General features: G+C 45.5%; 1 protein-coding gene across 1 annotated transcript in view; it reads right to left on the bottom strand.

Annotated features, from left to right (window-relative positions):
• Nucleotides 1–1,625: 1,625 nt before the first annotated feature.
• LOC124777579 (farnesol dehydrogenase-like) overlaps nucleotides 1,626–11,934 on the bottom strand; it is a 40,362-nt gene continuing 30,053 nt past the window's right edge. Inside the window, exons 4-6 of the mRNA XM_047253035.1 lie at nucleotides 2,683–2,812; nucleotides 1,979–2,125; nucleotides 1,626–1,772 (exon numbers count right to left, since the gene is read on the bottom strand). Of these exons, the coding sequence (XP_047108991.1) occupies nucleotides 1,731–1,772; nucleotides 1,979–2,125; nucleotides 2,683–2,812 (319 nt within the window). The 3' untranslated portion in view covers nucleotides 1,626–1,730. The remainder of the gene's footprint in view (nucleotides 1,773–1,978; nucleotides 2,126–2,682; nucleotides 2,813–11,934) is intronic.

Here is an 11,934-nt window from a genome sequence, read left to right as displayed (position 1 = left end):
TCTATCCAATACTGCATTTTAATTTTTCACCTACAATTTTATATTTTCCCTATTCGTCTATTAAATCTCTAAGACCCTTGAAACTTATGTATGGATTGATTCTGTGCCTAATCTTTTTTGCCTTGCCGGCCGCGGTGGTCTCGCGGTTCTAGGCGCTCAGTCCGGAGCTGCGCGACTGCTATGGTCACAGGTTCTAATCCTGCCTCGGGCATGGATGTGTGTGATGTCCTTAGGTTAGTTAGGTTTAAGTAGTTCTAAGTTCTAGGGGACTGATGGCCACAGCTGTTAAGTCCCATAGTGCTCAGAGCCATTTTTTTTTTGCCTTGATATCACCCTGCTGCCTTCACTATTTTATCTATTAAAGGTTCCAAATCATCTGTTTTACTTCTTTCCCCTATTTCAGTGTTGTGTAACTCTCTCGTTTATAGCATAACACTTTCATTGTCTCATTTTATCCAGGTTTCAACTGTTTTATTTCCTACTATTTTCGATTTATTCACTTTTTACCTCCATTTCGTAACATATAAATAATCGTCAGAAATCGCCTCTGCACCTGTTAATGTTATGCAGTTTCAAACCGGGATTAGAAATTCCCATCTTACCCTTATAATATAATGTATCTGATAACTTTCAGGGTCTCCAGGTCACTGTTCTACTACTCAGTTTTCTTTTCCAGTTCGTATCAGAAGTGAGCTTTGATCTTCATTAATGTACTGAATAATTTATCTCATCATTCATTCATTATCGTGCAGTAAGCCATTTAACATCGCGATTGTTCATATAGCTTTACGGTTCTCCTCTAGTGGTGTACGAGACTTGAGTACTTCCTGATTGTTTTTGTTGCTTTATTGGTGCAATATTATCGAGGAGCATTTTACATCACAGAACATTAATTTTCATGTTTAAGTGATTGATATATCTTTACACCACTAACTGGAATTTTTGTATGTTTCATAATTTGAAGTATTCAACAAAATACCACTGTGATTAGTCTGCAGTGTGAAATGTGGAAGCACTCGTGAAATTATTCATGGGGACAACAGTTTGTTGTGTTTCGGAGGGCCTTTTAATGTTGTTGTGGGATTTTATTGTATTATATTTTGCTTCGGTGGCTGAGTTTCCAATTAAAGAGTCCAAAATTATTTCAATTTAGAATCTCTTTTGTGATTGAGACATTACTTCTCCCACAACACTTATTGCTATCAGTCTCATTTTTTGTTCTTCTATTCCTCTTTGTCCATAAGCAATAAAATATTGATGATGTGTAATTTTCAAAGTACAATCTGAGTTAAAATTGTGGGTCATATCAGGAGCCGAACACGGAGCTTTGGATTATGCAGGCACCTTCTTACCGAGTGAGCTACTGGCATTACAAACGATCACTCTCACTACTTCACTTCAGCCAAGATCTCCCCTCCTTTTCAAACTACCGCACTAGCTTTCAATATTATGTTGTTGGAATAAACGAGACCGTAAAAAAGTATTTAGCCATAGACTGAGCAATCTTTACAGTACGAATCTTTCACTGTACAGTGAAGGCGGAGATAGGGAATTGTACTTGCTGGTGTAAAGGTGCCAGGATGGGAAATAAGTAATGTCTGGAAAACACAATTTGAATGGCAAGATTCTTAATAACATTTGTATTACACAAGTTTTACAAAATGTGAACAGATTGGTACACGTTTGTGGTTCATGAAATGATCATATAATTGTTCATGGAGATTTATCGTTCAGAAGGCGTCGCAAGTGGGACGAATAATGATGTCGTGCACCTGAAACATAAGATTTTATGTGATGAGCGACTAGTAAATTGCAGACAGATAATATATTTTTATTTCTCACTGTTTTTAGTGACTTTCTCAACGATCACTCGTCTACCTAACTGGCAAATTTTTCCAGTTAAGTATTAGCTTTATTTACGTGATAAGGAGGTTTTGATGGTCAGGCAGTAGGTATGACAAGAGAGCAGACAGCCTACCTGCACACGCGGATGTTGTGACAGCATGTAAACAACAGCTTCTGCGATGTCTTCCGATTCCAGACAGTTAAATTTGTCGAATATTTCTGAAGACCATTTTTCTTTTCCGTCAAGGATTTCAGTCCTCACAAGGCCAGGAGAAACAGACTGTGGAAAGAGAAGCATTTATAATTATTTCATTTTGTGTTTCCTCAACTTATCAGAAAAGGTGCAGCAATGTACAAATAAGCACTTCGATTAAAATAACTTTGTGGGTGACGTTCAATTGAGCCAGCCAGCAGCCAATTTCAGTTCTTTTTCGAGAGATAAGTGCACCTTGTATTGCCTGTTTTACAAGTTCAGGCAGAAGACCTTGTAAGGCGTATAGCAGCACGAAGGTAAAACTGTCTGCCGCCTTTGCAATCGGAGTCATAAAGCTGCTTTATTGAAACTACGGGAATAATAAACTGCCACGTAAGGTAAACAGACAATACTTTATGAACTCTCAATCACGACACTGTTATAGTATTCATATAAGTACAGGGAACTTCACGGAAAATGTAAATAATTAAAGAAAAAACTGATTGCATCCCGTTCAATCTATCAGTAGCAGAGCGATGCAGTAATTATTTATGGACATTTCAAAACGAAGACTAAAGCCCAAAAGAATCGGTTGACATACAATAAATACTTAATCCCAATTACTATGAAGCATCTCTACTCACCCCGACGCGAATTTTGCTCTTTCTGGCGACCAGGTCCTTTCTCAGTCCTTCAAGGAGTGCCCTCACCGCGTGCTTGCTGGCACTATACATAGCTCCATCACTGGCAAACGGCGGAAGGTGGCCCCCAATGCTGAAAAGAAAAAAGAAATACCTAGTGTTATGGTCCAAGACATGCCTTTCATGACACAAAAAGCAGTGTGGACAAATATCGACATGCCTGCTTATTTCACTGAGCAATGCACATAAGAACGTACAAAACATAGCTTCATAATGTGCTCACGTAAGTTGTATACAAGCTGATATTGCGTTCTATTCTAAGTACAGAGCATAGTGGGCTAATGAAGAAGCATAATAAGTAAAAAAAAAAAAAAATGCTTACGTCTTTCGACATTACATTAGACACATGATGTGCTAGAAATACACGGAAACTCTCTACTGTGTCTTCAACGGTGTTTTTTCTATTAAAATGACATGAAACATAGCTAGGGAACTATAATCACATGTTACATTGCGATAACTTAGAAGCATGTTGAAACATCCCCTTAGAAAAATTAGAAATGACTGTGCTGGTAAACCTCTTACGTTATGTGATTTTCAAACAGCTGAGCAAAACTGAACGTACTCAGACATTTCTCTCTTTACTTATTCTGATCAACAATATTTTTAGCGCAACACAGTCTGACTTTCAATAATCCCTACAAAAGAATGGCCCTGACTAACAATAATCTATACCTTTCATGAATCACTTCCCTCACAAAAATCTTCGTTACTCGAACTACTGCACTACAGCCTGCGCGAATACTCCCAGTTGAATAAATGATTCTGACTACTGGAGGCACTAACTACTGATAGGCATAGTTAGCAAATGAAAGATTTTTATGGAGAACAAACAATGTATTTACCTTAATAGTGTTCAAAAGTCATTATATATATATATATATATATATATATATATATATATATATATATATATATATATATATCCGTTCATGACATCCAGTTTTACAAATTTCCTTTTTCTGACGGACACGCGTCCAGACCATATAAATGATCATATAAAGTTGATCGTCGGTAAAGCAGATGCCAGACTGAGATTCATTGGAAGAATCCTAAGGAAATGCAATCCGAAAACAAAGGAAGTAGGTTACAGTACGCTTGTTCGCCCACTGCTTGAATACTGCTCAGCGGTGTGGGATCCGTACCAAATAGGGTTATTAGAAAAGATAGAGAAGATCCAACGGAGAGCAGCGCGCTTCGTTACAGGATCATTTAGTAATCGCGAAAGCGTTACGGAGATGATAGATAAACTCCAGTGGAAGACTGTGCAGGAGAGACGCTCAGTAGCTCGGTACGGGCTTTTGTTAAACTTTAGAGAACTTACCTTCACCGAAGAGTCCAGCAGTATATTGCTCCCTCCTACGTATATCTCGTGAAGAGACGATGAGGATAAAATCAGAGAGATTAGAGCCCACACAGAAGCATACAGACAATCCTTCTTTCCACGAACAATACGAGACTGGAATAGAAGGGAGAACCGATAGAGGTACTCAGGGTACCCTCCGCCACACACCGTCAGGTGGCTTGCAGAGTATGGATGTAGATGTAGATGTAGACCAGACAGAAGACAACTACACTACTGGCCTTTAAAATTGCTACACCAAGAAGAAATGCAGATGATAAACGGGTATTCATTGGACAAATATATTATACTAGAACTGACTTCTGATTACATTTTCGCCGGCCGAAGTGGCCGTGCGGTTAAAGGCGCTGCAGTCTGGAACCGCAAGACCGCTACGGTCGCAGGTTCGAATCCTGCCTCGGGCATGGATGTTTGTGATGCCCTTAGGTTAGTTAGGTTTAACTAGTTCCAAGTTCTAGGGGACTAATGACCTCAGCAGTTGAGTCCCATAGTGCTCAGAGCCATTTGAACCATTTGATTACATTTTCACGCAATTTGGGTGCATAGATCCTGAGAAATCAGTACCGAGAACAACCACCTCTGGCCGTAATAACGATCTTGATACGCCTAGGCATTGAGTCAAACAGAGCTTGGATGGCGTGTACAGGTACAGCTGCCCATGCAGCTTCAACACGATACCACAGTACATCAGGAGGAGTGACTGGCGTATTGTGACGAGCGAGTTGCTCGGCCACCATTGATCAGACGTTTTCAATTGATGAGAGATCCGAAGAATGTGCTGTCCAGGGCAGCAGACGAACATTTTCTGTCTCCAGAAAGGCCCGTAGAGGACCTGCAACATGCGCTCGTGCATTATCCTGCTGAAATGTAGGGTTTCTCAGGGATCGAATGAAGGGAGAGCCACGGGTCGAAACACATCTGAAATGAAACTTCCACTGTTCAAAGTGCCGTCAATGTGAACAAGAGGTGACCGAGACGTCTCACCAGTGGTACCCCATACCGTCACGCCGGGTGATACGGCAGTATGGCGATGACGAATACACGTTTCATCCGAAAAAATGACGTTTTGCCATTTGTGCACCCAGGTTCGTTGTTGAGTACACCATCGCAGGCGCTCCTGTCTCTGATGCAGCGTTAAGGGTAACCGCAGCCATGGTCTCCGAGCTGATAGTCCATGCTGCTGCAAACGTCGTCGAACCGTTCCTGCAGATGGTTGTTGTCTTGCAAACGTCCCCACCTGTTGACTCAGGGATCGAGACGTGGCTGCAGGATCCGTTACAGCCATAGCGGATAAGATGCCTTTCATCTCGACTGCTAGTGATACGAGGACGTTGGGATCGAGCACGGCTTCCGTATTACCCTCCTGAACCCACCGATTCCATATTCTACTAACCAACGCGAGCAGCAATGTCGCGATACGATAAACCTCAATCGCGAAGGCTACAATCCGACCTTTATCAAAGTCGGAAACGTAATGGTACGCATTTCTCCTCCTTACACGAGGCATCACAACAACGTTTCACCAGGCAACGCCGGTCAACTGCTGTTTGTGTATGAGAAATCGGTTGGAAACTTTCCTAATGTCAGCACGTTTTAGGTGCATATCGCAGCATCTTCTTCCCTCGGTTAAATTTCGCCTGTGTAGCATGTCATTTTCGTGGTGTAGCAGTAGTGTGAAAACAGGGACTTGAAGAAAGGTCAATAAAATACGCCATAGAGAAACGGTCACGAATTGAAAATTAAATGGCCTTCGCCATTTTGTTACCACGGATAAAAAGTAAAACGAGGCCTACAGCCCGCGTGTCCTTTGCTAAAACGGCCGACAACTCATGTGGCAAACAGAAACGAGAACGGAAGCGATTAAAAAACGTCATTCCATCAGGAAATGACGGACCTTCGAAGGTTGAGCACAATGAGTACAAGGTCGTGGAGGAGCACCAAATGGCGATGGCAAAGAAGACAGTACCCGATACGCAACCTAGCTAAATGATGGCATGGCGAGACGGCTGAGAGGCTTAACAACCAAGAACTTGTCCCCATGAGGGGAGGACAAGGGGTGACACCATCTGCTGACAGACAGCAACACAAGGATCATCGGAAGGCATGTGAGAACTAGCTGCCTGAGGGACGAGGAGTGCAGCCTTGGCAAGAGTGTCAGCGGACTCGTTTCCCGTCAAACCTATGTGACTAGCAACCCACATAAAAATCAGTGGCTCCATCAAGAGCGAGCAAGTGACAGCAGTCCTGGACCCGTTGCACTAAGGTATGCACGGTGTACAGCACACAGAGACTTTGAAGGGCACTGAGAGAGTTGGAGCGGATGACGCAATTGAATAGCCTGTATGGCTGGATGTATTGTGTGGCCTGATACAGGTCGAAGAGTTTTGCTCTAAATACTGAGCCGTGTTCTGGAAGCTGATAAGGAAAACTATCGGTACCAATGACGAAGGCACACCGACAGTCCGAGAGCCATCAGTGTAGACAAAGGAACTATCATGAAGTTCGTTCAAAGGTCGTGAAACTGAAGGCAAAAAAGCGTGGCTGGAGTAGTGCCCTAAAGAAGCGAATGAAGTCCAAATTAAGCACGGGGCGCCAAATGAAGTCACATGGTGAAAGTTTACACCCGCCAGGAAAGTTACAGGTAGTGTGAAGTTAAACTGTCGGAGCAAGAGATGAAAGCGAGCTCCAGGAGGTAACAGGGAAGAGAGACGTGCCCCACACTGGCGATCAAAGGAATCGTCGAAGAAGAAGGCATAGGATGGAGGCCACTCATGGCAGACGAATGCCATGCCTATCTACTGAAGGAGAAAGTCACTGGAGCAGGACAGCGGTAGTTCAGCAGCTTCTACATGCAGACCCTCAACTGGGCTAGTGTAAAATGCGTCAGTTGCCAAACAGATGCCACAATGGTGTATGGTATTGAGAGGGCGTAAAAGGGACGGACGTGAAGATGCATAAAATAAACACCCGCAGTCGAACGGACAAGGGATTGGTACAAATGCAGGAGGATTGTTCGATCTGCTCCCCAGGAAATACCACTCAGGACAAATAGGACATTGAGGGGCCTCGTACTGTGGGCTGTCAGGTAAGACACGTGGGAGCACTAAGAAAGTCTAATACTGAGCATGAGCCCCAATAATATCGTAGGTTCAACAAACGGAAGAGCAAATGGCCCAAGATGTAAGTGGAAGAAACCAATTACTCCGCCACTAATTCATACAAACGGTTTTGTCAGTGGAGAAACGAAAGCCAGTGTCGATGATCCATGAATAAAGACCATCGAGACACGGCTGAAGACGCCGCTCAATGAGCCAGGTCCGTGGAGAACTGCAACAGATCCCAAAATCTGTCGACAAAAAGGGGGACAGAGATTCCCAGCTGGAGACAGGTCATAACAGGGTTAATTGCGATAGCGAAGAGGACTGTGCTCAGGACGGAACGCTGAGGCACACCTTTTTCCTGGATAATGATGTCCACCAAGTCAGAACCCACACATGCCTTGAAAGCTTGGTCTTTTAAATATTCCTGAGGGAAACGAGGCAGGCGGCCACAGAAGCCCCACGTGTATAGAGTACGAACTATACCAGTCCTCCAGCAGGTGTCGTAGGCTTTCTCCAAATCGAAAAACACGGCCACAGTTTGAGATTTCTGCAGAAAAACATTCATGACATAGGCGGACGAAGTGATGAAATAGTCAACTGCAGAACGGCACACTCGAAATTCACATTGTGCAGTGGTTAGTAAATTGCGAAGTTTCAGCCACCATACCAGTCAGGCATGAATCACATGTTCTATCACACTGCAAACACAGCTGGTGACAGAAATGGGGCGGTAGCTAGAAGGAAGTTGTTTGTCCTTAACAGGCTAAAGTGTGGATATCACAGTGGCTTCAGTCCAGCGTCTGGAAACGTGCCCCCTGCCCAGATGCGGTTGCATATATCAAGCTGGAAGCGCTTGGCCACAAGAAAAAGGTGCTGCAACATCTGAATGTGAATATCGTCTTGCCCTGGGGTGGAGGATCGGGATCAAGAGTGAGCATGATCTAGCAGCCTCATAGTGAAGGAAGCATTGTAGCACCCACAAGTCTGAGACAGGAAGGGTATCGCCCGGTCCGCCTCCATTCGATTCCGATGGAGGAAGGCAGGGTGACAATAGGAGTAGTTAGAAATCTCCACAAAATGGCGGCACAAGTAGTTGGAGATTTATGATGACATCGGCTGCTACTGTCAGGCTGGGATTTGGGGAATGGATCTTGGTCCCAGGGAGCCATTGGTGGTCGGGCCTCACAACGGAAGAGAGGGTGGAACTGTTAAAAGAACTAGTGAATGAAATCCAGCTACCTTTTTCCTGTCCCAAAGAATGCAGCGACACTAGACATGCAACTGCTTTTAACGAATGCTGTTTGCTCTCGTAGGGTGATGGATAAAAACGCGGAGAGCACATTTACGTGCCCGAATTGCATAGCATCAGTCCACCAATGGACCGGAATACGGCGTGGTAAAGAGAAAGCCCGAGAACGGCACGTTTTGCGGTGGCAGGGATAATGTTCATAAAATATTCTAACTGGTCGTCATAACTGAGGAGGTCGCCAGGGAGGAGTGAACCTTTAGTCAGACTTAGTAAGCTGCCATTGGCTGTGCACGTAGCTGGGATAGGAGCCAGCAAGTGGATAGCAGATCAGAAATGGTCGCTCGAGTATGTGTCAGAGAGTACGGAGCACTCGAGACGATGGGCAAGCTGGGCACTGCAGAAGGGTAGGTCCAAGTCAGAACAGGTGTGCGTGGCGTCTGGGAGGAACATAGGTGCTCCTGTGCTAAGGAAGAGGAGGTTAAGTTGACTGAGAAAGTCAGCCAAGAGGGCACCTCTTGGACAGGTTCTGGGAGAAACCCAAAGGGGATTGTGTGTATTAAAGCCACCAAGCTGCAGAAAGGTGTGAGGTGGCTGCCCAACAAGCTGGAGTAAGTATGCCCTGGTTATATCGAACGATGGAGGGGTGTAACTGTACAAAGGGGAAAGGCCAAGTGAGGAAGGAAAAGGCGAACTGCAACAGATTGAACGTGGGTAGTCAGAGATATGGCTTGAGTATGAACATGAGCAGCTTGACTTCCTCATGAGATGGAATGCCTTCCTTTTGGGGGAAAATGAAGAGAGCGGATGGGAAGGTCATAACGGACTGGGAAGAATGCGAGAGCTCAAAGCGGTCGAGAGGACGCAATTTTGTTCCCTCAAAGCTTCGGTTCTAAGAGCAGCTATAAATCCTCTTTGTTTTATCGAAAGCTAAAAAACGTTCCACTGGAGGAGAGTCATAACAATGAAAGTGGAAGAGGCAAAAAATGAAGGTGCCACCTCGGTGGCTGCTGAATGCCAGCATTCGAAGACTCACTGCTACAAGGCGCAAATGCTGGAGGATCTTGCTCCATGAGATCTATAGAACTGTCGGCATTCTCCCTCTGTCGATCTTCGGAGCCCATGGCAGAAAAAAGGTTGGCGTTGCGCACCGTCACACTAAGTTCAGCTAAGCGAGGCTATCACGTGGTCACACCACCGAAGAGGATCTGCGAGCCGGCTAAGGAGACTGTTCGCCTTTGTTGGACTTCGTCGAGCCTTTCCGGATAGCAGAGAAAGACTCAGGTGTTGGTTGGCTCGAGGGACGTAGGAAGTCTTCTGTCCTTCCCGGCCTGCCGCTTGTGTAGTTGGTGACTTCGCCTCATGAAGCGAGAGTTTAATGGCTTGTTGCACAGCTGTACGAGGGCACGGCGATGCTGCCTTGACACTGGGGCGATTTCACAACCTCAGAGCTGAATTTGAGGTCACACATCTGCATGGCCATGTCCTTCATGGAGCGAGACGTAGCAAGAACAGTACAGTAGTAAGTGCCAGGGTTTGCGACTAGCCGATAACTTGCGAGCGACCAGGTAAGGAACTTTTTCTTTTGCTCAGATCTCCTGGACAGCCCACTCATCGAGATACATGGAATAATCTCGAGAGAAGGCGGCATAGCCGCCATTGCAGTTGACGCGGAGGGGAGGAGGCGGACAATCGCCCTCATGTGTATCCCTACCACAGGTTACACATGTATCCAGGTGTCGACAAGACATCCGAGACATGTTGAAACGATGACACTGGTAGCAGCGCATCGCGTTCGGAATGTACAGTCACACAGTGATAACTTCATAGCCTACTTTTATCTTGGACAGAAGCACCAATATCAAAACTTAGAAAAAGAATGCGCGTAGGCCCTAAGGATGCATCTGCCTTTTTCATCACACAATGGACTGCAGTCCCAACCTGACCAGAGAGGTAAGTTAGGATTTCTGCCTCAAACAGACCATCGGGCAGCCTAGTGCAAATAACATCATGGGAAGAATTCAGAGTTCTGTGGGCCTCGATGTCAACAGAATAGCCATGGAGAAGTGAAGCAGTAAGCAGTTGAGCTTGGGAATCAGTAGTATCGAAACGCAAAGGGGCATTGCATAAACGGGAGCAGGCTTTCACAGGGCGGCAACTGCATCAGTACCTTTCTTAATATGAGATGGATTTACCATTTCAAAGGACTGACCATCTTCAGTATGAAAGCACGAGCAACTGTGGTGCAGCTGGGAGGGTATATGAATCATTCCGCTTGGTAGACACTGACTGCGAAGAGGCATTGTAGGAAAATCCCCTATGACTGCCAGCATATTCGATGGGATACTGTTTCCAACTGCTGGACCCCATCTCAAAGGGTGGCTCACCCACCTTAGGTGATTGTTCACATCAAAGGTCACACCTCCCAAAGCTTAGGCAATCACCCCCTTGCCTGGGCTTGCCATATCAGTGGTATGTGTGAACCCTACCTGTCGATCTGGGGCTGGGAATTACGCATTACCATGTTACCTGTTATGCAACCGGTACATGGCCCACCATTCAAGAGAACACAAGGAGGAAGAAGAAAAAGAGGAACCTCAAACGCTGAAGCGGTGGAAGTACAGGAGACGATGAACGAAGAAAGAAAAAAGAAATGGGAAAAGGTGGTGAGACTGTTCTGATGTCAGCCACTGAAAATGCGGAACATATTCCGTAAAACAACCCAAGCACGTTGCCCAAGGGAGAAGGGAAATAACAGCAAGAGGACAGAGATGCAGCACGGAAGGGAAGAGATGCTACAAACGCTGGAACCCGCAGTAACCAAGCACGATCTTGCCAAAGGGCGGCGAGCCCCCCTGGGGAGAGGGTTGGTGGTGGCGACAGTACCCCATCAGTCCTAGTGCATAGCAGGTAATGGGGAACGTGTTCACCCCAAGCCAGCGTATATGGTCCTCCTCCCAAAAATGTTCAAATGTGTGTGAAATCGTACGGAACTTAACTGCTAAGGCCATCAGTCCTTAAGCTTACACACTACTTAACCTAAATTATCCTAAGGACAAACACACACACCCATGCCAGAGGAGGACTCGAACCTCTGCCGGGACCAGCCGCACAGTCCATGACTGCAGCGCCCCAAACCGCTCGGCTAATACCGCGCGGCCCTCCTTCCAGAGTGCAGCCAGGGAAGGAAGGGCTGCACAACCAGAAGAATCAGCATTAAATGATCCACTTAGAACTGAATAGATTGCCATAAAGCTACGAGCAGTTTTTTGAAGCTTGAAGCATTTCATATTCAAAGCATGTGCTCTGACACCACCCAGCCCAAACAGGGGCTCTGGGCTCTCCCTGTGGGAGCCAACCAGCTACATTCAGAACCGTCTGGCATGGTGGCCATTGACAGGAGTTCTGATGCTCCAGAAACAAAAGCTTGCACAGGCAGGCAACAGCTAATGTATCAGAAGTGTTGTCTGCCAGCCCAGCCAGAT

This window comes from Schistocerca piceifrons, chromosome 2, assembly GCF_021461385.2.
Source record: "Schistocerca piceifrons isolate TAMUIC-IGC-003096 chromosome 2, iqSchPice1.1, whole genome shotgun sequence".
Classification (NCBI taxonomy): domain Eukaryota; kingdom Metazoa; phylum Arthropoda; class Insecta; order Orthoptera; family Acrididae; genus Schistocerca; species Schistocerca piceifrons.
This window is presented reverse-complemented; position numbering and strand designations above follow the sequence as displayed.